Raw genomic sequence first — 27,852 nt, 5'->3', positions numbered from 1 at the left:
AGGGAGGAAGGTGTACACATTCTCGCTGTCCGAGCACGACGTGAGGAGGGCTCTGACACGGGTGAACATGAGAAAAGCTGCAGGCCCCGATGGCATCTCGGGGCGAGTACTCAAGTCCTGTGCTACGCAGCTAGCTCCAGTGCTCACTACATTATTCAACCTCTCCCTGGACAAGTCCGTGGTCCCTGCCTGCTTCAAAAAATCCATCATTGTACCGGTACCAAAAAATGCCTCCCCAGCCTGTCTGAATGACTACCGTCCGGTGGCCCTTACCTCGGTAGTCATGAAATGCTTTGAGAGGCTGGTGAAGAAACACATCTGCACCTTCCTCCCTCGGAACATGGACCCGTTGCAGTTCGCATACCGTCCGAACAGATCCACGGACGATGCGGTCTCCCAGGTCTTCCACACCGCTCTCTCCCATCTGGACAGCCAGAAGGGGGGCTACGTAAGGATGCTGTTCATAGACTACAGTTCAGCCTTCAACACGATAGTCCCCACCAGACTGGCCGGGAAGCTAATGGAATTGGGGCTCAACACCTCCCTGTGTGCCTGGGTCCTGGACTTTCTCACCGCCAGGCCCCAGGTAGTCAAGATGGGAGGGAATACATCGAAGTCCCTCACCCTGAGCACAGGATCGCCCCAGGGTTGCGTCCTCAGCCCCCTATTGTACTCCCTGTACACACATGACTGTGTGGCTAGGTTCAGCTCCAACTCAATAATTAAGTTTGCTGATGACACTGTGGTGGTGGGCCTGATCTCAGACAACGACGAGAAGGCCTACCGGGAGGAGGTGGCTGATCTAGCACTCTGGTGTCAGGATAACAGCCTCCTCTTGAACATCAAAAAAACGAAGGAGCTGATCATGGACTTTAGGAGGGCACATCATCCGAGGACGTACACTCCATTGAGGATAAATGGGGATCCTGTGCATAGGGTGAACTGTTTTAAATATCTGGGAGTCCACATCTCCGAGGATATGACATGGGCATCACACGCCTCAGCACTCGTGAGTAAGGCAAGGCAGCGCCTTTACCACCTCAGGCAATTGAGGAAATTCAGAGTGTCTCCGAGGATCCTCCAGTGCTTCTACGCAGCGGCGGTGGAAAGCATCTTGTCCGGGAACATTACCATCTGGTTTGGGAATTGCTCTGCCAAGGACAAGAAGGCTCTGCAGAGAGTAGTGCGTTCAGCCGAACGCACTATGGGAACTTCACTTGCCCCCCTGCAGGAACTATACATCAGGAGGTGCAACTCCAGAGCCAACAATATCATGAGAGACCCCTTCCACCCCTGCAACGGACTGTTCCAGCTGCTACGGTCAGGCAAACGCCTCCGTTGCCATGCGGTGAGAACGGAGAGGGTGAGAAGGAGTTTCTTCCCAGAGGCCATTCGGACTGTAAACGCCTATCTCACCAGGGACTAACTCTATTGAACGTTTTTCCTTCCATTATTTATTATGTAAAAGAATATGTGTTATGATTGTGTTTATATTTTTTTGGTTGTTTGTCTTTTGCACAAAAGTCCGCGAGCATTGCCACTTTCATTTCACTGCACATCTCGTATGTGTATGTGACAAATAAACTTGACTTGACTTGACGACTGTCACAGGGAAAATATGTAACACAGCAGCAGAAATCAGGATTGCTAGGTTTATGAGGCAACCACGCTTCTACCTCTGTAGCTTGTGCCGCCCTACATTGCAGTAATATCTGAATGTAGAAACAAAGAACTGCAGTGGAGCTGAATCTGAATCCATTGAGCTGCAGTAAGAGTGTAAAATCTGAATTCTGAATTGGCCTCATCAGCCATTCTCAGAGGCACAAAATCAATCTTAGGGCTGTCAGCATTTGAATGATATTAAATAACTTCCACTGGTTTAGATTGAGAATTGATTTTGATTGATCATTGTTTTGTGACTATAATGACAAATGAACAAAATAATGGAAACCTAATGTCAGTCAAATCTCAAATGTAATTAAATCCCGGTTTGATTAGGCCATTTGCCTTTGTAATAAATCTGCATTCTATATCCTGACCCACCTTGGTGTTTTGCACAGAATCAGTTTGATTGATACAAATGTCCAGCTACATATGAAAGTGTAGTACTTGTGATAGGAAATGATTAAGTATAGGAGAAGAGGCCGGAGTGAAAATCAAGAATGAAAAGCATTTACTCAAATTTGGATTTATGAATCTAATTTTGTATGAAAATTAAGGCTACACTTTTAACAATCCGGTGTATCTTTTGGAGGCAGAGAAGATAAAAAATTCCGAAGACCCAGAGGGAGGTGGATGAAGAAACTGGTAGTGTGCATTGATTTTTTTTCAGAAATGTTACAGATTGAATACTATTAATATTTTGGTACAAATTGATAGAGATGTATTTATGCTAGTCATGCAGGGGTGTGGAAGAACAAGGATTTGCATCCTTGGACTTTACTTTTGAAAATCTTCAAGTTTAAAAACAAAATAGATAGTCGGAGAATTGTGATCAGAAGCTAATGTTTCCGAGTAGCTGACATGAAGCATTCTGGGTAGCTAGTGGAAGTGCGAGATGGGGCAGAGAATCACACATTTGTTCAGGGAGGGGGCAGGAGGCAGAAATTGGGAAATATCATTCAGTCAACAAGGAGCACTGAATGGTGAAGTCATAGTTGGAGAGGCCATAATGTTAGCAGGTGCACGTTTGAAGCAGGAGCTGAGGTGAGGAATGAGGCTCCAGAGCAGTTGTGCCAGCAGATGAGGAATGTTGCAAACTTGTGGTGGGACAGAACGTGTTGATGATTGTTGTAAACAATATTTATTTAATGTATTTGCAATATTGTGTTGATTTGTGAGCAGAAGAGGGTTTTTTCCTTGTATCAAAGGAACCATTCTTCTCTTGGAAGCTTCTCTTGGCGCCAAAATCGCGCACACGGGCAGCAGCAGATTTTCAACGACGCTTCAGGTAGGCTTTGCAACATACCTAAGTTAAGTTGAGGTCTTTATCGAACCGCCTGTTAATGTGAAATCTCTGCTCCAGTTCAAAGGTGAAAAGTATGAATTACTAAAACCAACCAGATCCTTGGCTGAATCGAAGCACCCATCTCCTCACACATGCAACATTTGTCTTTCTACCAAACTGAAAATCTGAAGTGCCAAGTCTTAATTTTTCTTTTGTCGGGATCAGAAACGTACACTGTATACAAGACCCACTAAGCATTATAAGCAGCTCTCTATGTATGCCCTCTGATCTGCATACATAGCTTTTGCCTTCAGAACATAACCAATTTTGTGGGAATGCTGCTTAAAACAACTTGGGTACACTGGACTGATCATCAGCTCCCAAAAAATTATTTTGCATGGGGCAGAATAAAGAAAGAACAGTTGCTTGTACAAGCACTTAAATAAAAGACTACTTGTATCGCAATCTTGTGGGGTCCTATCAATCTTAAAGGTCTTGCTTGAGAGACTTAATTATGGAGTTGTAGGTCTTATGAAAATAGGTGTATAATCTTTGGAGCAAAATTTACAAAATTGCTTCCATGCTTCACATAAAAATCACCACAAAGCTGCACGAAGAAACATCACTGTTACAAGTTTTCATAGTGCAGCCAGCTTTGTGCATTCAAAGCCAGAATTTGATGCATATTCAAAGGTGAGATTTACCGTTTCACTTTCCTCATAGGAAACAATAAGCAACCTGAATCAGAAGAATGCTGGAGAAACTCAGCGGGTGAGGCAGCATCTATGGAGCGAAGGAATAGGTGACATTTCGGGTCAAGACCCTTCTTCAGACTGATGGGTGCGGGGGGGGGGGGGGGGCCGGAAGTAGAAAGGAAGAGGTGGAGACAGTGGGCTGTGGGAGAGCTAGGAAGGGACGAGGAAAGAGGGAGAAAGCACAGACTACCTGAAATTGGAGAAGTCAATGTTCTTACCACTGGGGTGTAAACTTCGCAAGCGAAATATGAGGTGCTGCTCCTCCAATTTATGGTGGGACTCACTCTGGCCATGGAGGAGGCCCAGGACAGAAAGGTCAGATTCAGAATTGGGGGGGGAGTTGAAGTGCTGAGCCATCGGGCGATCAGGTTGGTTATTGCGAACTGAGCAGAGGTGTTGGGCGAAGCGATCGCCAAGCCTACGCTTGGTCTCACCGATGTTATTTAGCTCATATTTCACTTGGGTAATTTACACCCCAGTGGTATGAACATTGACCTCCAATTTCAGGTATTCCTTGCTTTCTCCCTCTTTCCCCAGCACTCCCACAGCCCACAGTCTCCGCTTTTTCCTTTCTTCTTCCCACCCTCCCCATCCCCACATCTGTCTGAAGAAGGGTCTCAACCCGAAACGTCACCTATTCCTTCGCTCCATAGATGCTGCCTCACCCGCTGAGTTTCGCCAACATTTTTGTCTACCTTCGATTTTTCCAGCATCTGTGGTTCCTTCTTAAACATGGATCAGAAGAATGTTGCTTCCAAGAGACATTGTTTTTTTTTGTTTAAGAAGGAACTGCAGATGCTGGAAAATCGAAGGTAGACAAAAATGCTGGAGAAACTCAAATACACCTGGACCATTTCCGACATCTCCCTACCGTTTCTAGACCTCACTATTTCCATCGCAGGTGACAGACTACTGACCGACATCTACTTATCAACCCACTGACTCCCATGACTATCTGGACTACACTTCTTTCCACCCTGCTTCCTGTAAGGACTCCATCCCCAACTCCCAATTTCTCAGTCTATGCCGCAAATGCACTCAGAATGAGGTGTTCCATACCAGGGCATCGGAGATGTCCTCATTCTTTAGGGAACGGGGGTGCCCCTCTTCTACTATAGATGAGGCTCACACCAGGGTCTCTTCTATACCCCGTAACTCTGCTCTCACTCCCCACCACCCCACTCGTAACAAGGGCAGTCCCCCTTGTCCTCACCTTCCACCCAACCAGCCGTCACATACAACAGATAACCCTCCGACATTTTCGCCACCTCCAACAGGATCCCACCACTGGCCACGTCTTCCCATCTCCTCCCCTTTCGGCTTTCCGCAGAAACCGCTCCCTCCGTAACTCCCTGGTCAATTCGTCCCTTCCCACACAAACCGCCCCCTCTCCTGGCGCTTTCCTTTGAAACCACAGGAAATGCAACACTTGTCGCTTTACCTCCCCCCTTGACTCCATCCAAGGATCCAAACAGTCTTTCCAGGTGCGGCAGAGGTTCACCTGCACCTCCTCCAACCTCATCTATTGCATCCGCTGCTCTAGATGCCAGCTGTTCTACATCGTTGAGACCAAGCGTAGGCTTGGCGATCGCTTCGCCTAACACCTCCGCTCGGTTTGCATTAACCAACCTGATCTCCCGGTGGCTCAGCACTTCAACTCCCCCTTCCATTCCGAATCCAACCTTTCTGTCCTTGGCCTCCATGGCCAGAGTGAGGCCCACCGTAAATTGGAGGAGCAGCACCTCATATTTCGCTTGGGTAGTTTACACCCCAGCGGTATGAAAATTGACCTCCAATTTCAGGTAGTCCCTGCTTTCTCCCTTTTTCCCTTCCCCTTCCCAGTTCTCCCACAACTCACTGTCTCCGCCTCTTCCTTTCTTCTTCCTGCCCCTCCCCACCCCCACATCAGTCTGAAGAAGGGTCACGACCCGAAACGTCGCCTATTTCCGTCGCTCCATAGATGCTGCCTCACCCGCTGAGTTTCTCCAGCATTTTTGTCTACCTTGGGTTTTTTTTTGTAATGTTTTGATAAACAGTTTACTGACCTTTTCAAATGTTCTCAACTTTTTTAATTAATAGCAGTTGCTTGAGAAAAAAATGTTGACCTTGCATTAAAAATAGCTAATTAATTTCAGGTTGAAGTTGATACAATAAAATAAAAAATGCATTTGTTTTCGTGCAGTTAAGTTTGCAATTTATAATGCATTTTAATAAAACAAATGTTTACTGATTCTTGTTGCTTACCTCTTAGAATAAAATGCCTGATTTCTGTGAGGGCATTTTTTTTTTTTTAAGTACTCAGTTTTTTTTTTTGAATGGTCTGCGTGTTAATTTGGGAAACATTTAATGAAAATACCTTGGACAAGTAACAACAGATTTGCTACATTTTTGATGAGCCAATCTAGCCTGCACAAGAAATCACTCATAGTTCTGTGACAGGTTGATGGATTGTGTTTATCAAATTTGAACTGGCTGAGTAATTGCCAAATCATTTATAGTGCTGACAGCAACATTTTAAAAGTTAGTTTAAGTTAAGGTTATAACCATATAATAACCATATAACAATTACAGCACGGAAACAGGCCATCTCGACCCTTCTAGTCCGTGCCGAACACGTATTCTCCCCAAGTCCCATATACCTGCCTTCAGACCATAACCCTCCATTCCTTTCCCGTCCATATAACTATCCAATTTATTTTTAAATGATAAAAACGAACCTGCCTCCACCACCTTCACTGGAAGCTCATTCCACACTGCCACCACTCTCTGAGTAAAGAAGTTCCCCCTCATGTTACCCCTAAACTTCTGTCCCATAACTCTCAAGTCATGTCCCCTTGTTTGAATCTTCCCTACTCTCAGTGGGAAAAGCTTATCCACGTCAAATCTGTCTATCCCTCTCATCATTTTAAAGACCTCTATCAAGTCCCCCCTTAACCTTCTGCGCTCCAAAGAATAAAGCCCTAACTTGTTCAACCTTTCTCTGTAACTTAGTTGCTGAAACCCAGGCAACATTCTAGTAAATCTCCTCTGTACTCTCTCTATTTTGTTGACATCCTTCCTATAATTAGGCGACCAGAATTGTACACCATACTCCAGAATTGGCCTCACCAATGCCTTGTACAATTTTAACATTACATCCTAACTTCTATACTCAATGCTCTGATTTATAAAGGCCAGCACACCAAAAGCTTTCTTTACCACCCTATCTACATGAGATTCCACTTTCAGGGAACTGTGCACAGTTATTCCCAGATCCCTCTGTTCACCTGCATTCTTCAATTCTCTACCATTTACCATGTACGTCCTATTTTGATTTGTCCTGCCAAGATGTAGCACCTCACACTTATCAGCATTAAACTCCATCTGCCATCTTTCAGCCCACTCTTCCAAATGGCCTAAATCTCTCTGTATACTTTGAAAATCTACTTCATTATCCACAGCACCACCTATCTTAGTATCATCTGCATACTTACTAATCCAATTTACCACACCATCATCCAGATCATTGATGTACATGACAAACAACAGTGGACCCAACACAGATCCCTGTGGCACCCCACTAGTCACTGGCCTCCAACCTGACAAACAACCATCCACCATTACTCTCTGGCATCTCCCATTCAGCCACTGTTGAATCCATCTTGCTACTCCACCATTAATACCCAACAATTGAACCTTCTTAACCAACCTTCCGTGAGGAACCTTGTCAAAGGCCTCACTGAAGTCCATATATACAACATCCACTGCTTTACCCGCATCAATTTCCCGAGTAACCTCTTCAAAAAATTCAAGAAGATTAGTCAAACATGACCTTCCAGGCACAAATCCATGTTGACTGTTCCTAATCAGACCCTATCCAGATGCTTATATATATTATCTCTAAGTATCCTTTCCATTAATTTGCCCACCGCTGACGTCAAACTAACAGGTCTATAATTGCTAGGTTTACTCTTAGACCCCTTTTTAAACAATGGAACAACATGCGCAGTACACCAATCCTCCGGCACTATTCCCGTTTCTAATGACATTTGAAATATTTCTGTCATAGCCCCTGCTATTTCTACACTAACTTCCCTCAATGTCCTGGGGAATATCCTGTCTGGACCTGGAGACTTATCCACTTTTATATTTCTCAAAAGTGTCAGTACTTCCTCTTCTTTGAATCTCATAGTATCCATAGCTACTCTACTTGTTTCCCTTACCTCACATAATTCAATATCCTTCTCCTTGGTGAATACCGAAGAAAATAAATTGTTCAATATCTCCCCCATCTCTTTTGGCTCTGCAGATAGCTGTCCACTCTGACTCTCTAATGGACCAATTTTATCCCTCGTTATCCTTTTGCTATTAACATAGCTGTAGAAACCCTTTGGATTTACTTTCACCTTACTTGCCAAAGCAACCTCATATCTTCTTTTAGCTTTTCTAATTTCTTTCTTAAGATTCTTTTTACATTCTTTATACTCCTCAAGCACCTCATTTACTCCATGCTGCCTATAATTATTGTAGATCTCTCTCTTTTTCCGAACCGTGTCCAATTTCCCTTGAAAACCATGGCTCTTTCCAATTTTTACTATTTCCTTTCAACCGAACAGGGACATAAAGATTCTGTACTCTTAAAATTTCACCTTTAAATGTCCTCCATTTCTCATCCACATCTTTCCCATAAAACAAACTGTTCCAATTTACTCCTTTTAAATCCTTTCGCATCTCCTCAAAGTTATCCTTTCTCCAATCAAAAATCTCAACCCTAGGTCCAGTTCTGACCCTCTCCATAATTATATTGAAACTAATGGTATTGTGATCACTGGTCCCGAACTGTTCCCCAACGCATACCTCTGCCACCTGACCCGTCTCATTTCCTAACAGGAGGTCCAGCACCGCCCCTTCTCTAGTAGGTACTTCTATGTATTGCTGCAAAAAACTATCCTGCACACATTTTACGAACTCCAACCCATCCAGCCCATTTACAGAATGTGTTTCCCAGTCTATGTGGAAAATTGAAATCTCCCACAATCACTACCTTGTGCTTACTACTAATATCTGCAATCTCCTTACATATTTGCTCTTCCAATTCTCGCTCCCCATTTGGCGGTCTATAATACACCCCTATAAGTGTTGCTACCCCTTTCCCATTTCTCAGTTCCACCCAAATAGCCTCCCTAGACGAGCCCTCTAATCTATCCTGCCAAAGCATTGCTATAATATCTTCCCTGATAAGCAATGCAACACCTCAGGTTCAATAGATGTTTCTTTTATACAAATGATTCAGGTTGATATCAGTGCAACCTTTCCTTTTATACAAATGATTTAGCTTTACATCATTTAAACAATTCTGTTTTCAATGTTTGAATGGGAGAATGTTTCTAATTCATTATAATTCTCATATATTTAGGGTTGTTGCATTCACTTGTGACTTTCTGCTATTTAGAACAAAATGTCTTGAGCTGAAAAGTGGTCATTAATTAGAATTAGAAGGCTCATGGAATGTTATTTTTCTCAGGTTATAGACAGCAACGGGTTACTTCAAACTATCGTAATTAAATTACATGGTTCAAAACTATGATTCCCGTAACATATTCTATTTTAATCGTTGCACCTTGGAAGCGAAAACCTTTTGAATAGGAACAATGCAATTTCACTACATTGGAACCAGGGCTAAAACCATTGAAGTCAGCTTGTAGTAATAAAGCTTGTATTACCTTGAATAGAAGATTATGGGTGATATAATGTGTTTAAGGTTTCAATGGGATGCGAACTGACATGTTTCAGGTGAATTGGAATTCAAGCTTGGCAGGCAAATCTGTAACTAAACAATGGGAGGCATTTAAGATGGAGAAGTTTCTGTTACAGTTTAAGTACATTCCCATGTGGGAGAAAGGTAGGGAAATTCTAATGATGAGTCAACATTTCAGCTCCTTCGCCAGATTGTGAAATATCACAGAATTATTTGAAACTACTTTTATAATCTTCATCATGCTCATAAGGTTTGAAATGAATGTATTTTAATCAGTGTGTATTCTGTAGTAATTGAAACCATAGGTTTAACCCTAGCTGTCTTTAAATTAGTATTTGCATTCCAAATTTATTCTGAATATCCAATTATTCTTGGACAGTTTCTATTAGATATGAATTTTGGAAGGAAAGTACTTTTAGAGATGGTAATGTTGATGTTCTTTATTACTTAGCATGTAAGATTTAAATTGCTACTGGATGTCATGCAGATTCCAAAGTGGTTAACCTTGCATGCTTCCTATTTCTACCTATATGCTCACTCTGGAATTGCTCACTATCTTCAAAATGAACCATGGCACATGTCCTGATATTTAGAGGTAGAAAGAACTCGAAAGAAAATGAACAATAATTGATTGATGTGCCTGGGTACATCCAGCCAGTCACGGTATTGTTAATATAATCTGCCTTGGGATGGAGTTGTGGTGCCGGCAGTACTTTCCCCAGAGTGTATATGCCTAGTGCAAACCCCATAAATCACTGAAAAGTAAATGAAGTGCCATATCTGTTTTACCGATTTGTTCCTTAAAGGATAAGATGGTCAACCCGACCGCAAATGACCAAGTTGTTGGTGAGACTACACTTGAGGTATTGTGGAGAGTTTTGGTTGCCCAACTATAGGAAGGATGTCATTGAGCTGAAACGGATGCAGTGCAGACTCGCAAGAATATTATGAAGACCAGAGGGCTTAATTTATAAGGAGTGATTAGAGAAACTAGGACTTTTCCATGGGGCCTCCTAGATTGAGGAATGGCCTCAGAGGTAAAAAAAAAAATCATGAAGGGCATAGATGAGGTGAATGACCACTATCTTATTCCCAGGATAGGGGAATGGAAAATTAGAGGGCATAGTTTTAAGGTGGGTCACAATGAAGATCGTTATCACATATTACAGCAGGGTCTTGATCAGTTGGGGCAAGGAATGGCTAATGGAGATTAATTCAGATAATTGTGAGGTGTTACATTTTGGAAAATCAAACTACAGCTAGACCTTCACAATGAACAGTAGGGCCCTCCGCGTATTGTAGATCAGAGAGATCTAGGAGTACAAATTCCTCTACTTTTAAATGTGTTTTTTGAACATTTAATAAGGCTGTCCGAGGCAAAAACCATTTATTTTTAGGGGAAGTTAATTATTTATTTAACTATATTTATAAATATAAGGTTACTTTTATGGATGCAGAGAAGAACGTAGACCATCATCCTCGACCTCGACGGATAGCCACGACTACGAATGTAATATAAACTCTCTAAAACACAAAGTTGGGGTCAGTGAATATACTGCATAAGCAAGAAAATTTGCAGAAGTCCATATTTTGTGAACAATTTGACGCCTTTGCTGTTTTGCTGGAATCCACGTGGCAGAGAATTGTGGATGTGATGGAGATTTAATAAGATGCAGTAGTTATGTTTGAGCAGAGTTAGTTGTAAGGATAAATGAAAAGAGCGGCTGATGGCTAGAATCAAACATTTAGGTGGGAGAGCAGAATGATCAGCCACCACTGTCCACTGACATTTCGTGGCAGTGACTGAAAATATAGAGTAAAACAGTTAAGCCAGAAAAAGGCAGCAATGCTATGGAGACACAAGACTGAGGATACTTCAATCTTCAACAAAAAACACAATGCTGAAAGAACTCAGCAGGTCCACATCTGTGGAGGGAAATGGATAGGTGATGTTTCAGGTTGTCTGAACAAGAGTTCCTACCCGAGAGGTCATTTGCAGATACTGCCTTACCTGCTGAATTCCTCCAATATATTGTTTTTTGCTGAAGGCACTAAAGGTATTTGAAACCCAGAGTTGCACGTATTCTACAGTTATGACAATCAAAACACCACACTGAGAAGCCCACTAAATGAAAAGACAACAATATTTCCTTAATGTTTTTACCAAGCTATACTTATGCTATGTTGTTTATTTATTTGTCTTTTTTTCCCTAATTTAGGAGTTAATTCCCCTCATCCTGTGTACTGCTTGCCTCCATCCGGAACCCAAAGAGAGGGATCAGCTTCTCCACATTCTTTTCAACTTAATAAAGCGTCCAGATGATGAACAAAGGTACAAACTGTTGTGTTATATTTCAAAAACCCACTTTTAACTTCAAAGCAAATATTTATTTAACTTGCTTATACATGTATTGTCTTTCTGCTGGCTGGTTAGCACGCAACAAAAACTTTTCACTGTACCCCAGTACATGTGACAATAAACTGAACTGCTCCTAACTGATAACTGTTGAAAGCAACACTGATTAGACCCTGGGGTCTGCAGGGACAATTTTCCAGCTCTATTTGTTTGAACTATGCAGCACCTCGTTGTATTAAATGACTTGCAAAGACACAGTTGCACTACTTAATTCCTGTTATTTTCAGATGAAAAATTTTTTAAGCTTTAAGGAAAATTGGGCCCCGCAAATATAATTGAAAAAATTAATTGGCCAAAAATCATGTGCCACATCACTTTGGGATCATTTAATCTCAATTTTTTGAATTTGTCAGACAAGCTACTATTGGTTTATGGTATTTCTATACTTGAATGACCCAAACTTATTGATATCCCTTAACTAGAAAAGAATGTTGCATTTCAGTCAATGAAAGGGGAAGGAAAATTTGGTCAATGGAAAGAACATTTATTTGATTATAACACCAGAAACTTCTTAGGGGTAATCAAGTTCACAGTCATCACCTACTTTCCTATTTTGATTTTAGGCAAATGATTCTAACTGGCTGTGTGGCGTTTGCTCGGCATGTGGGGCCAACTCGTGTTGAGGCTGAACTCCTACCACAGTGCTGGGAGCAGGTAAATGAAAAGCCTAATTTAAAATTAACTTTAGTTGCCAGGTATAGAAATTCTTGTTGAAAAAACGTAATTCTCCCTGTAAATTTTACTTAATCTAATTACAAAAATGGCTTACATGTGTAGGTATAAATCCAGTGCATTAAATGTTTGATTGCTGCACAACAGATTCTTCTGACCCAGATTTCATAGCTGCCATATAAAATGAGGATTTGAACTATATGAATTAAAGCAAAACATCCAGGTGTCGTGATTGATAATCCATTTAAGATTTTGCGACTAAGCCATGCAAAATGTTTAATTATCAAGGTTCCACAAAAAACTTCACGGTTGTTTCAGAAACTTAATTTAGCAAATCTTGAGAGATTTGAGGAGCATTCAGTCAGTCTGTCTGTCTCCTTGTGACCTGAAATTTAGTTCATGGTCTTGACATGCTTTTTCTGCTTTGATAGCATTTATCTTTTGTTTTAAATGTTAGAAAGAGTCCACAGAGAAGAGTAACTGAGTGTTTGGTTATTACCACCTCTAAGGGAGTCCCTCAGGATTCAGGATGACTGCTTCCTTTCTGGCTCCATCTGTCAGGACAGAACCCACAAAAACCTATTCTGGGAATTGTCGCTTCTACCACTGATGGGCAGGAGGTGCCTGCTGAGGGAGGGGGGTCAAGGCAAGTGGATAGTGTGTGAGGTGGTGCACCTCTGCCATTTACACGAGGTTCCATTGGCTAGCTTCTCGATACCATTGCAAATGCTCCTCCTGTACTTGAATATTTGGAAGCCAAGGATTTCCAAGAGTTGATGAGAATATTGACTGTTTGATTGTTTAAGGAAGATTTGAGCACAACCTTATTTTTTTTTCTGTGCTGTTACTTAGCTGCTGTTGGCAAATGGGATACTAGTTCAGTTCAAGTTAACGTTACATTTATTGTCACATGGACCAATTGGTACAGTGAGATTTGAGTTAGCATACAGCCATACAAATAAAAAAGAACACAATACACGATAGAGTTTAACATAAACATCCCCCCACAGCGGAATCAATGTTTCCCACTGTGATGGAAGGCAATGAAGTTCAGTCATCTTCCTCATTGTTCACCCGTGGTCGGGGGCCTTTGAGCCCTCCGCACTCGCCGCTACGGGTGGCCCGATGTTAAAGTCAGCTCCGCCCTCGGCTAGAAGCTCCGCAAACCACAGCTCCACGGTGTTAATCAGCAGGCCCAACACTCCGGACCTCTAACACGGCAATCCCCGGTAAGGCATCGTCCGCTCCGCGATGGAATCCAGTGCTGCGCTCTGCTGAAGCTCTGGCCGGTCTCCGGCAGGAAAGGCCGCGCCAATCCAGATGATAGGCCGCGAGGGCGGGGGCGAAGATGCGACTCGGAGAAAAGACGCATCCTCGACCAGGTAGTGACTGGGAAACAGTTTCCCCTCTTCCTCTCCCACACCCCACATTAAAAAAGACTAAGAAACCTCCAAAAACATACTTTTTAGACAGACTAAAAACAATAAAAAGGGTGAAAGGACAGACAAACTACCTGTGAGGCTGTCGCGCGTGGCGCCACCCGATGACTACTAAAGTGCTATACCATTGATAGTCTAACCAGGGAAGCAATGCAAGCATCATGGCATTCTCCATGTGCAAACCCTCCAGATGTACTGTGCCCTCCCCTTTTCCTTTTTTTTGTTTGTTTATTTGTTGTAATCAATGTGGGAAGGATCAATTGAATACAGTTGAAAAACTGAGATGTGAAAATTGAACTTGAAATTGAAAAATGCATTTGAGATCCTGGACTTTATAAATTGAGATATGGAATGCAAGACCAGGGAACGTGGTGAACTTTAAAACGTGTCTAAATATAGCAGAAGCAGATTCTCTAGGTCTGAGTGCCAGGTTTGAGGAAATATGTGAAGGCTTTGAAAATTATTCTAGGGACATGGGATTTAAGTTATTTAGACTTCTAGACCTCCGCAATTCACTGTTGCACCGAACACCACAGCCCCACCCGGCTCGGACCTGCCCTGCAAAGAGTGGGTCTCCCTGAACTGGCTACGTACAGGTGTCGGCCGGTTCAACGCCAACATACATCGCTGGGGGCTGCGTTCATCCGCAGCCTGCGTGTGTGGAGCAGACCAGCAAAGTGCGCAGCACGTCATTTTCGATTGCGCTGTCCTCCGCCCTCCTGGTGGAGGGGTAGACCTCACGACCCTCGACAACAGCACATTGAACTGGCTGCAGCGCCTGGTGGGCGTTACATAACCTCTGCTGCCTCAAGCGCAAGAAGAAGAAGTTATTTAGATAGACTTGGATGCTTGGAAAACAATTATTTGAAATCATGAAGGGTATTGATAGAATCATGAGGAGTATTGAAAAATTCTAAAGAGAAATTGTTTCTCATTGTCAGAACTGATCAAGAACTCGAGGGCATAGAGTGATGGTAATAGTCCAAGCTGATGCGAGAAAAATGTTTTTGCCTTGTTGATTCAGCAACGTTATCAATGACCGGCCTCCTTCAGATTCTGTGTGTATCAGCGACTGCCTTGCTTTGAGCTCTACATTTAGGTTTTATGCTCAATCTGTACATGTCCTTTCCTTTATGAAAGGGAACTGGAATCAATGCCAGTGATCAGCCATAATCTCATGGAAAGGCAGAACAGACTCAATAGCTCACATGGCCTTCTATTCATATTTCTTGCATTCAGAGCAATCTCATTTAGACCCATAAGTGGCGAAACTTATTGGCATCCTTTGATTCGTCATCTTTTTTTCTTGTAACTGTGAAATTGTAACACATGAGTTGTATTCTCTGTGTTATATGAATAAAAAATGTTAGTACATTGGTTTGGATAACCCTACAAGTAGTAGATCACATCACATAAAATGGAAATAATAGTAATATTGTCTCTTTGAATCATATTCCATCAACAACTAGGCTGTTTGTGGGGAAGATATCTTGAAATGCAAATCGGTTTAATTTGCATGTGTTAAAAGAAAGCTTTCTTTGATCAAATTTGTACTCTGCCAGAAAGGGTTCATACTGCACAAACATACCTCCTTTGTGCACTCCTGTGTTTCTATCCATCGTGCCTATCCAAAAGAAGCCTACCGATCGGCTGGCAACCGGAAGGTAGCTGGTTCGAATCCTGCTTGGAGTGCATACTGTCGTTGTGTCCTTGGGCAAGACACTTCACCCACCTTTGCCTGTGTGTGTCCTTGGGCAAGACACTTCACCCACCTTTGCCTGCGTGTGTGGATGTAATTATGTGAAGCACTTTGGGGTCAATGCAAGTTGACTAAAAATGTGCTATATAAATAAAGAAATTTATTTATTTACTTGCTTGCATGAATTCCATACCCCTCAAGTACCTGTCAAGATGCCTCTTAAAGGGCCTGTCCCACTTACGTGTTCTTGGCACGCAAATTAGGCTACCTCGTCGTCACGTTGAGGCGCACGGGCATCGTATGGCCTCGCGGGGCCGGTCCCACTGAGAAGCGCGGAGGGGTATGTAGTTGTGCGCGGGGCTCCGAAATTTTTGTAGTGAACGAAATCTTCGCGCGCCAACGGCCTGTCGCGTAACTGATGGCCAAAGTGGGACAGGCCCAAGACCCTGGCACGACGCGACCCTGGCAGACCCTCACCTTCAACAGCAGTAGAAGCAAGCAAACTATCACCGAACTCGGCCTGGGGCTCACGGCCGTTGCGATCCAGATCCGCCCCCACTTCTACTCCCAGAGCGGGGCCAAGAAAATTTAAGATAGACACAAAATGCTGGAGTAACTCAGCGGGTCCGGCAGCATCTCTGGAGAGAAGCAATGGGTGACGTTTCGGGTCAAGACCCTTCTTTCAGACTGAAGAAGAGTCTCGACAAGAAACATCACCCATTCTTTCTCTCCAGAGAATGCGGCCGGTCCCGCTGAGTTACTCCTGCATTTTGTGTCCATCTTCAAATTATGTCACGCTTTCCAGACGGCTGTGCGGGCGCATGAAATCGCACGCGACCTTCGCGGGACCGTCACGCCTCAACGCGACCACGAGGTTGCGTAATTAGCGTGTCAAGGACACGTAAGTGGGACAGGAGCTTTAATGTTGCTGCTGTTCCTGCCACCATAACCATCTCTACAGATACCAACTATTCTTGTTTAAAAATTGTACCCCTCAGATCCTGTTTAAACTCCCCTCTCACCTTAAATCTATTAACACCCCTACCATGGGAAACATTCAATCTATCTACGCTATCATTACCTCTCATAATTTTATATACCTCTATCATATCACCTCTCAGCCTCTTTGCTCCAGGAAAAACAAACCTAGCCTATTCAATCTCCCCTGATGATGCCAGCCCTCCAATGCCGATTAAACCTTTATGAATATCTACAGAACTCTCTGTAGCGTAACCACATCCTTCCTACAGTGTGGTGACCACAAGTGCACACACTACTCCAGTGTGCATGCATGCCATGTGCCTTTCTTGCCACAAAAACAATAATCATTAGGCATGTTAGGACACAGCAGTGCAGAGAAAATTTGTGTTAATGTTTCAGTTCAGTGGCTTATCAATAGAAGTTTAGCCAAGTTTGATGAAAGGACAGCAAGCTGAAATATTAATTCTTTGTTTCCTTCTGTACAGATTCTTTTTGACATGCTGAGTATTTCATGAGCTCCAATTTTTTACATATCAATTTTTCAAGAGTTGACATTCAAGAATATTTAATTCTCATATGTACTGACAGAGGCACAATGAAATTCTTCCTTGCAACACAGCTTTAGCATTTCCAAACCAAAGGCAACACAGCTTTAACATTTCCAAACCAAAGGCAACACAGCTTTAGCATTTCCAAACAATATTTTCAAACCGCAGGTCAGTAAAACCACTCACAGTTTAGTAGACATGTGTTCAGTGTTATTCACAGCTCGGACTGAGAGACGTGAACCTCTCGCTCCCCCCCCCCCCCCCCCCCATCTTGCAGAGACTGACTGAGGCACTCAACACTTCTGGGTTTTATAGTCCCTCCAGAAGGGACGTGGCCTTCAGGAGAGAGAATCTCAACATTTTTTAAACACTAATAACTCTTTTATTTTTCATCTATGGGAAAAGTCCTCTTGTCCTGCGCAGCGGAGGGGCACTCTGAGTAAGATGGCCAAAAATCACAGCCGTAAGTGGCAGGGTTTTTTCTAAAATCAATATACAGAACAACAGGAAGTGGTCAAGATCAGACTTTTAGTAATATAGATAATAATACAATAAATGTGATCTTAATATATGTAACCATAATAGTACATGCCACAGTCTACAATGTTTTGCTTTTGGTGTATCAATAGCTGCTCTTTGTTGAAAGCTTTTTAACAGAGCACATAAGTTTTAGGTGAGATGAGAAAAATTTAATAGGAACCTAGGGGGAACTTTTTTGAAGAGCAGCACAATAGCACAGCTGGTAGAGCTGCTGCCTCACAGCGTCGGCTACCCGGGTTCAATCCTGAGCTTAGCTGCTGTCTGTGTAGAGTTTGCACATTCTCCCTGTGACTGGGTGGGTTTCCCCAGATACTCCAGTTTCCTCCCACATTCTAAAGACATGTGGGTTTGTTGGTTAATTGGCTGACGTAAAATTGTTCCTTGTGTGTAGGGAGTGGATGAGAAAGTGTGGTAACAGAACAACTGAGAATGAGTGATGGTGGTCAGTGTGGGCTCAGTAGACTGAGGGCCTGTTTCCATGCTGTAAAAAACTGTACTCAATTTAATGACTTTTCACAAGGATTTAAATAGTTTGAAATTTCGCAAGCTGTGTTTTTAAGTAAACTGAAGTGTTATCATCTAAAAGCACCATGTAAAAGGAAGGGTCTCGATCCGAAACGTCATCCATTCCTTCTCTCCAGAGATGCTGTCTGTCCAGCTGATTTAATCCAGCTTTTTATGTCTAACTTCAGTTTAAACCAGCATCTGCAATTCCTTCCTACACATGTAAAATAAAAATCCTCTTATCTCCACCTGTTTTCAATCAAGCCCGTAATCTCTATTCAAACTAGTGTGGTCATGCTATATAAATCGACAATCCCTAACATGTGCTAATGGTCTGGATGCATGGTGCATTATGCCCCTAAATTGGAGTGTTTTTGCCTGTTAGTGCTCCATCTACTTGTGAGGCAGGGAGCCAGTTGCATGGGCATCTGATCTTAAATGTGGTTATAGTTGCTGCATTGCTGGAGCATCAATGGTTAAGCAGTATGTTCCAACCTAATTTTACTGGAAATAAAGTGAACAATGATATGTTCAATAACCTGCGTGAAAACAGTTTACTGGGAACCAACTGTGTGTAATTTAGTGTCTGTACACTGATGTTGAAATTATGGTATTTGTTGTCATGCTTCCAGTCCAATGACCCCTCCAAAAATGGGTATTTCTTTAATTTGATGAAGATTTAAGTCAAATAACAATCAAATGAAAAATGTAGACGTTGATATTACTGTCACATTTGTGTTGCGGGATATTATGTCAGTGGGTTACTGGAAACACGTTCAATATTTGAATACGCATGCATCTTTAGTATGGGAATGACATACAAATGTAATCCTGTCAGTGGAAATGCTTCTACATGCATTTTTTTTAACCACATATTTGTTATGATGTGAACTTGAACTAAATTATCAGAAGTACAGAGTATTTTTTTCAATTATCCTTTTTCCAGATCAATCACAAGTACCCAGAGCGAAGGTTGCTGGTGGCAGAAGCCTGCGGAGCACTTGCACCGTACTTGCCTGTAAGAAACATTCACATCTTTCTGTTCAAAACAAGCAAATCCTATGATTACCAAGCTAACCACTTTTTTTATTCTTGCAGAAAGAGATTCGCAGTTCACTGGTGCTTTCAATGCTGCAGCAGATGTTGACAGAAGATAAGGCAGACCTTGTGCGAGAGGCAGTTATTAAAAGTCTTGGTATTATTATGGCCTATATTGATGATCCTGATAAATACTTGCAGGTATTGTTTTGTGCCAAGAGTCTGAGGTTATGGTATTTTTTTTCAGATCTAATATCTTCATGGAAATTCCCACTTTTTGTCCTTTGATATATGTATGCGGCCTTTTTTTTCACCACAGGGTTTTGAACTGCAAATGTCAGCCTTAAATGACCCCTCTGAGAGGGTGGTTAATGCTACGCATCAAGTTTTCCTGCCAGCATTTGCAGCATGGACAACAGAATTGGGTAAACTCCAGTCACATCTCATTCCAACTCTACTAAGCAACACTGAAAAAATACTCAGGGTAGGTGAAAAATAAAGCATCTGTTTCTAAGTTGGTGCCAAGTCGCGTCCACCGAACGGCATCCCCTGTACTTGCCAGCCTGGGTTGTATCTTGGTTGAACATTACCTCAACCAATCCTTATGGTTGAGGTTTTAGAGGAGCGTCCATTTTGAAAGAGAACAAGATGGGTGTTTGTGTTGTTGCCGAACGGACAAGAAACTTTGTATGTGCACCTGTAGGAATTTTCCACTGAATTCTTTGCTACATAGTAGATTAGATCGTTCATGGCCTGTCCTGCCCCTCACCCGCATCTACTTGAATGTCCTTGCATTGACTGCCATTGTACCATTTGAGGATTATTGAACTTTAATTGCTTGGTGTGCTCAATTTGTCAACATTCAATAATGAGCATACGAAGGCACCAGGTCCTTTCTGCCCCTCCAGTCACAGCGTACCAAACTGAAAATGATTTGTTATTCCTTTTGTTTTCTGTCTTTTACCAACTCTCAGTTATGGCATCGTTATCCCTAATGTCCTGTTCTCTAATTTTATTTAATAATCTAAAACCCTACCATGTTTATGCCAATTTCAGCTCTGCTTCTAATCTGCTTCCATTACCCTTTCAAGCACTGCTTTCTAAATCAAAACGTATAAGATTTATTAGACAAAGGTTGCACCACATGTAAAAAATAATGTTAGGTCTAGGGGAGTGGAATACTCAAATCATCCACCCTGCTGTTTAGCCAAATTCGTGGTTCTCAACAATGTCATCTCCAACTAATTTTTTAACCAACATCTTTGTTTTGCCAATAAAGAAATTTGCTTCCAAAGCTAGACACAGGCAATTGGCGGGTGATTTTTGTTATGTTTTATAATTACACGAATCGGGTACTAACATGGGCAAAAAGAAAGATCAATTTCATTGCTTTATTGAATACAAGGCCTATAAGGTAATCAGTGTGGGTGTGAATAACTGGATAATTACTTTGGAATCAGTTCATAGTCAGATTGTTCAAATTCTTCAGTGTATTTGTGACCGCTATCATAGAGACTCTAATTTAGATAATAATCAGTCTGAAGAAGGGTCTCGACATGAAACATCACCCATTACTTCTCTCCAGAGATGCTGCCTGTCCCACTGAGTTACTCCAGCATTTTATGTCTACCTTCGGCTCTAATTTAGGTGTTGAATAAGATTAAGATTTGATTTTGTGCAGTCATTGTCTTGCAATTTTGCTACTTTATTAATTTGACATCAGTGGAGGGTCTCCTGACCCTGTGCATAATTTTTCAAACCTTGACACTTCTTATTTTACATATTCTCATTTAGGATGGAGAGCATGGACTTGATGAACATAAACTGCACCTACATCTTTCAGCCATGCAGTCACTGATTCCACCATTATTTGCCCTGGTGCTGAAAAATGCTCCTTTTGCAAGCAAAGCAAAACTTCAAGGAGAAATACCACAGATAGAGGGTAGTGTATTGTACATTGATCTGACATTAATGTTACTTAAATAATATTATGTGGGAATGCTATTTTAATGTGGCCCTATTTGATTATTAAATCAGAGCATTTTAGATATTGGAAGTCATTTTGTTTTTCAGTTACATCCATTAACGGTATTTCAAAAATGAACTAACCAACTGAGGTCCTGCACATTTACTTAAGAATGTAAAGGACTGTCATAAGAGTGAAAAACATTTAACATGATATTTCACAATGAGATTATTTGATAAGTATAGTCTTTGACTGTTGTTTGTTCATCATCTCCAGTGAAGTCTGAAGCTGACTGTGGCTCCGACTGTCACTTCACATGCCCAAGGTCAGCAATGGCACAAAACTTGACTGACCATTCTTGTTACTAAATTACCTTGCTAAGTTCATCCAACTAAGGGAAATAAAAATGCGTTTTCATAGTTTGTAAAAGATAACTGAAGTGAAAAATGCTTCCATTACAGAAAAACATAACCATTTATATATGTGTGTTCCTCTGTCATGAACTCTTATTTATTTAAAACTGTCTCCAGTGACCAGATTCCCTCGGCCAGCCTCTCCCCTGCAGGACGTGGCAACAATCATTGGAAGTCGAGAACAGCTGTCAGTGCTTTTAGAACTGTATGACAATCAACTGGAGCACGAGGGCACGACTGGCTGGGAAAATTTATTATGGGTCGTTAACCAATTGTAAGTTGGTTTCATTCTACTTTCTAACAATCCCCCTTCAGAACCTGCCTGCTGTAGGTGGTTACTGCACCATAATGCTCATCATGCCATTCTCTTAAAGATATTTAAACATTAGTCAAGATATTAGTATCTTTTAACGACATTTAATTTACGCATGCACCTTTGAAGCTACTTTTAAACGCTTTTGTTAAATATTATCCTTTTGTTCAAGGCATCCTCAAAACTGAAGGTGTATGGTTTATTTTTTCAAGTCATAAGAGGCTGATAATATTCATGCTTTTAGCATATTGGAGGTATTGATTTATGATTTGTTTGGCAAATCTTCTTAAATACAAAAATACTGAGTTGCTGGAACCAAGTTGTTGGAGGATGATAATGAACCATTTGTTGGCTTGGTAATGATTTATTTGCATTCATCATTGCAAATATTTAGGGATCTGATCACAAAGTGAATTCTAATTTACAAAAGGCTCTCCTTCTTTGCAGATTACCGCATTTAATAGAAACTGTCGGTAATATTAATGTTGCCTCAACATCTTGTGTTCATGACTTCTCCCGGTATTTCTGGAAGCTTTGTAGGACATTTGGTAAAATTTTTACAAATACAAAGGTGAGTTGATTTATTAATTTTGCTAGTGAAATTTGTTTATATACAGAAAAACATTGATTATATATAGTTGTTTGTTGGCCAAATTTCAACTGATTACATTGTTCATAATATTAGTATATTTTGACGACATTTAATTTTGCCCACTGTGCAGAAAAGAGAATGAAATGTGATCTAAATTGTCCTGATCTTGCACTCTTGAATTTCTTCTATAATTAGATGAAATTTAAATCAAATTAAATGTAACCCCAGATCTAATTTTCATTGGGGGGGAAAAAGTTGTTTAAAATAGTACATTCTATGCCAGTTGTTCAAAATATATTTCTAATTTGATCAATCACAATAATATGACCACACCTTGCCCAAGGTTGAGTTAGTAACAGCTGGGAAAGTGCAAAACCGAACATTGTATCCTTTTCCTACAACGTCCAATTTCATAAACCTAATACAAGAATGCAATCATCGTAGAGTGAAATTGCTATTTTTCTTGCTGCTTTAATCTTTAAATTAACTTTGGCCAGTTGATCTGGGTATTTTTGGGAGTTTAACATTGAACGGTCCAAGGAAGATTTTGTGAAATGCTAGCCTTGGAATTATGGTAATGTAATTATGGGTTAAGAACCACTTTGCAGCTGATTTGCAGGTATGTAAAATGCTTGCCTTGGAAGAAAAGCCTTGGTTATAATTTTGTGTGTTGATCCAGTTTTAATTTACATTTGACTAAAAGCCAAAATGTGGGGGCTGTTGGCCAGGAGAAGAGGGAGGGGGCACGAATCATATGCTCCTTCTCTGCAAGTTGCCCAATTTTCCCACCAATATAAAATGTTAAGCTGTATGAGGGCAGGATTTTGTCCAGCTTGTTGTTTTTCTTCTACTTTCTGCATCTGAAAGGAAAATCAACACTTGTTAGCAGTGCACCTGTGGCTTTGATCGTGATAGATAAGGTGTTCCATCTAAACAAGTGTTGATCCTTTTACTTTTAAGTATTGGTCCTTTTACTTTTGAACAAAATACTAAAACAACATGAAAGATACCAGATATGTTGGTACAACAAATGATGATGTAATAGTGTGGCAAAATCATTCAAAGATGTTGATAGATTAATTTAATCCGAGGTGAATCAGAATTTTGTAAACACAAGGAACTTTGTAAATTCATAAATCATAGGATTAGAATTAAGCTATTCGGCCCATTTACCCCAACATTTAATTATGTCTGAAGAAGGGTTTCGGCCCGAAACGTCGCCTATTTCCTTCGCTCCATAGATGCTGCTGCACCCGCTGAGTTCCTCCAGCAATTTTGTGTACCCACCCATTTAATTATGACTGATCTGTTGCACCGTCTCAACCCCATTCTCCTGCCTAATCGACTAATCAAGAACCAACCAATCTCCGTATAAAAATACACCCAATGATTTGGACTCCACAGCCGTCTGTAGCAAAGAATTCCACAGATTCACCACCCTCTGACTAAAGAAATTCCTCATCTCCTTTCTAAAGGAATAACTAATGAAATGCAGACACTGATTTACAAAAAACACAGCACTGGATTAACTCATTGGGTCAGGCAGCATGTATGGAGAACGTGGATAGATATCATGTTCAAAAGGGTTTTTGAACCAGTCTGAAGAAGGGTTTCGGCCCGAAACGTCGCCTATTTCCTTCGCTCCATAGATGCTGCTGCACCCGCTGAGTTTCCCCAGCAATTTTGTGTACCGTGGATAGATATCATATCTGGTTGGGACGCTTCCTCAGACTGATTGTGGTTGGAGGGCAGGGGAGGGGGGGGGGAGAAGAAAGTTGGAAGAGGAGGGGCTGTCCAAAGCCTGACGTGATAGGTAGATACAGACGGGATAGGGTGAGAGGTGTTGATGGGAAGATGCTTGGGCAAAGGCAAGAGATGAAAAGACAGATGGTGTGAGATAACAATAGAAGAGCTGAGAATTGTTAAGCTGGTGGAAAGGGGAAGGGAATGGGAGAAGAGGACTGTGGGAGTCGATAGGTTTGCAGTAGACGTCTGCACGGGTAAGCTGACATCCCCCCGATGCAGGAGCTGATCGTCTCGACGTGGAGGGCCAAAACGCCGCCGGCTACGGGTGTCAAGATCGTCCTGTCAACGGAGGGCTCGAGGCCCCCGACCGCGGGAGAACAAAGGGAAGAGACTTGAACTTTATTTTGCCTTTCATCACAGTGAGGAATGTGTAGGAGTCACTGTGGTGGATGCTCATGTTAAAATGTTGTTTTGGTGTTCTGTTGCTTTTCATTTGTGTGACTGACTTGGCAAATGAATTCCTCATATGTTGCAAAACATACTTGGCAAATAAAGTACTATTCTGATTCTGATAGGCTGCCCCCTGTGATGGAAGCACAGATCAGGAAAGGGGAGAGAGGGGTCAAAGAGAGACAAAGTGAATTTAAGTTTGAAGTTAGTGGTGAAGTTAATGAAATCAATGGGTTTTGCATAGGTGGAGAAGGCAGCCCAGATGCAATCTGGTGCATGTAACAGAGAATGAGTTAGGGTCTATTTTTGGTACAAACCAGCATCTGCAGTTCCTGATTACTTTGTTCCAATAGGGTGATTGCACGAAAGGTCACTGGGACATAGGTCTTCACGCACGGAGCCGCAAAATCCAACTGGGGTACATACGTCACTTCCGGTACATGTTATTGATGCTAGAAACGCGTACTTTCAAACCTGTTAAAAACCGCTAAAACGGTTAATTTTTGCGCTGTAAATAACTGCAAGTCGGGGTGACCGTGAGACACAGCTATCCTACTTTAGAGTTCCAAAGATTAAGAAAAACGAAGGTAAAGAGAAGAGAGAGCTGAAGGGGCAACAACAGTGGTTAGCGAACATTCGCCGTGCAGATATAAAGATAGAAAATATCGGGAATTATCGCGTTTGCTCACTGCATTTCATCAAAAGTAAGGCATTATTAATGTTTTTTCTTTATTCATTTGTTATATAAAAAGTTTTAAAAGTGAAAAATCCATCAGTGAAATTGCAAAATCGCCCATAACCAACTTCAGCAAATTTACAATCATTCCATGCTGCAGGCTTGTCTGTTATTAGATGATAAATAAATAAGTAGTTTGGGTGATTGTGCAGGCTTTAAACAAGAAACATTGAGAAATATATTTTGGCAAATAATAAAATGCCCTGACAGCTTAAACACCCACTCCCTTTCAAAGATATTGTAAATTTGCTGAAGTTGATTATGTCCAATTAACAGCTGACAATTATCCCATTCCTTAGCTTGCATCTGAGTAAAATTTATTTCAAAACGCATTTATGGTTTACGATTATTTAAATGGTAAATTTAGCTTCAGAAGCGTTTTCTTTTTGCATATTAAAACCCACCTGAGCGCCATGGGTGATTTTGCAATTTTACTGATGGTTTTTTCACTCTTAAAACTTTTTATATAACAAATGAATAAAGAAAAAACATCAATAATGCCTTACTTTTGATGAAATGCAGTGAGCAAACGCGATAATTCCCGATATTTTCTATCTTTATATCTGCACGGCGAATGTCCGCTAACCACTGTTGTTGCCCCTTCAGCTCTCTCTTCTCTTTACCTTCGTTTTTCTTAATCTTTGGAACTCTAAAGTAGGATAGCTGTGTCTCACGGTCACCCCGACTTGCACAGTTATTTACAGCGCAAAAATTAACCTTTTTAGCGTTTTTTAACAGGTTTGAAAGTACGCGTTTCTAGCATTAATAACATGTACCGGAAGTGACGTATGTACCCCAGTTGGATTTTGCGGCTCCGTGCGTGAAGACCTATGACCCAGTGACCTTTCGTGCAATCACCCTATTGGTTTTTATTCTAAAATTGCTGCTTTGATCATTAACGATTCAGTGTGGTTGTTAAATAGCAGCACCAAGATTAAAATGTTGAGCAACTTGAGAAAAGCTACAATTAGTTGAAATTCTCAAGTCCAGCATCTTTGGGATCTGACAAGTGCCAGCTGACAAAAAATGTCCCCTGATCATATTCCTCTGAGCAGGAAAACTCTGCTTTTTAACTGTCCAACACTCCCTGGGTTATGCAAGGGTTACAACAAGTTTTCTGTTTTTATCGGCTGAGCTTGCACAAGTTGCACCAGTAAATTAATTACCTACACATTAGTACAGATCTTAGTTGATTCTAATATCAGTGGGGTCTTTGATAGAGTTAATTAATTCATAGATATTTGTCCTACAGTTTCAAAACCTGAAGGACCGGTCCACAGAAAGCTGGTCCAGAGAGTTTTAACCTGTGTTGTCAGATTATATTTTTCACAATGGAGCATTTACTTGATTGGAGTGGCTTGCTGCAATATTTGAATAGTTTATTTTTGAAGTGCTTCATATTTACAAAAGCAAGATTTACCACAGTAATCCTTCCTTTATCCATGCCTTCCAGTTGTATCCCACTCGATAAATTCTAATCCTGGTAAGAATCTCTTAACAGAAACATAGGAATTGTTCAAGGATTCAATCGTCCTCTCGGACACCCAAGATATTTATTTATGAACCAGCAAGATGAGACTTATTGTACTTTGCTTATTTTTCATTTACTTCCTTCTGACGTATAAGGCTATTCAGCCCATCAAATCAATATTGGCTCCTGTATTATACCCGTCAGTCTAATTATCTTGCTTCAACCTATTTTCTCACATTGTTATCAACGCCAGTTTCTACTACCCACCTGCACTGGAGCCAATTCATAGTAGTCATTAACCTTCCAGCATGACTTTGGGATGTGAATGTGTGTGAGTGATTGGTGGTGGTCGGAGGGGCCGTAGGCGCAGATTGGCAGCCACGCTTCCGTCAGTCTGCCCCAGGGCAGCTGTGGCTACAGAAGTAGCTTACCACCACCGAGTGTGACTGAGGAGTGAATGAATAATGCGATGTAAAGCGCCTTGAGTATTAGAAAGGCGCTATATAAATCCCATCCATTATTATTATTATTATTATTATTAACTGAGAAACAAATTAAAGTGGGATCCTGAGTTTTATTAATTGAAGCGTAACCTAGAAAATCTTTGAATTTTGTTAATCCATCCAAAACTGGAGTGTTATCCCCATTTATGACCACTGCAAGTTGGAGTAAGGTTGTAACCTGCATGGCATAGTGTGGTGAAGATTTAGAATGAATAAATCGTTGATGTAGGGCATTTGGCCGTCCTCGCCATTCAAGTTCAAAACCATGGTTGATCTTTACTTCTGTGACATGTTTCTGCACTATTCTCATATCCATTGGTTGTGTTAATATCCACAAATCCATTCATCTATGATTTGAATGAATGATGACTGAGTATTCTCAGCCC

General features: G+C 41.4%; 1 protein-coding gene across 9 annotated transcripts in view; it reads left to right on the top strand.

Annotated features, from left to right (window-relative positions):
• Positions 1 to 27,852, top strand: part of relch (RAB11 binding and LisH domain, coiled-coil and HEAT repeat containing) — a 127,288-nt gene that overhangs the window by 71,716 nt on the left and 27,720 nt on the right. For all 9 annotated transcript variants that reach the window (XR_004416640.1, XM_033048925.1, XM_033048935.1 and 6 more), the window contains 8 exons: positions 11,659 to 11,771; positions 12,419 to 12,509; positions 19,185 to 19,256; positions 19,337 to 19,477; positions 19,596 to 19,760; positions 21,071 to 21,218; positions 21,773 to 21,929; positions 22,416 to 22,539. Coding sequence is in view for 8 of the 9 variants with exons in the window: in XM_033048925.1 (XP_032904816.1) it covers positions 11,659 to 11,771; positions 12,419 to 12,509; positions 19,185 to 19,256; positions 19,337 to 19,477; positions 19,596 to 19,760; positions 21,071 to 21,218; positions 21,773 to 21,929; positions 22,416 to 22,539 (1,011 nt within the window). In the remaining variant the exon portion in view is untranslated. The remainder of the gene's footprint in view (positions 1 to 11,658; positions 11,772 to 12,418; positions 12,510 to 19,184; positions 19,257 to 19,336; positions 19,478 to 19,595; positions 19,761 to 21,070; positions 21,219 to 21,772; positions 21,930 to 22,415; positions 22,540 to 27,852) is intronic.

Source organism: Amblyraja radiata, chromosome 2, assembly GCF_010909765.2.
Source record: "Amblyraja radiata isolate CabotCenter1 chromosome 2, sAmbRad1.1.pri, whole genome shotgun sequence".
Taxonomy (NCBI): Eukaryota; Metazoa; Chordata; class Chondrichthyes; order Rajiformes; family Rajidae; genus Amblyraja; species Amblyraja radiata.
The sequence above is the reverse complement of the archived record's forward strand: the minus strand, read 5'-3'. Positions and strand labels throughout refer to the sequence as shown.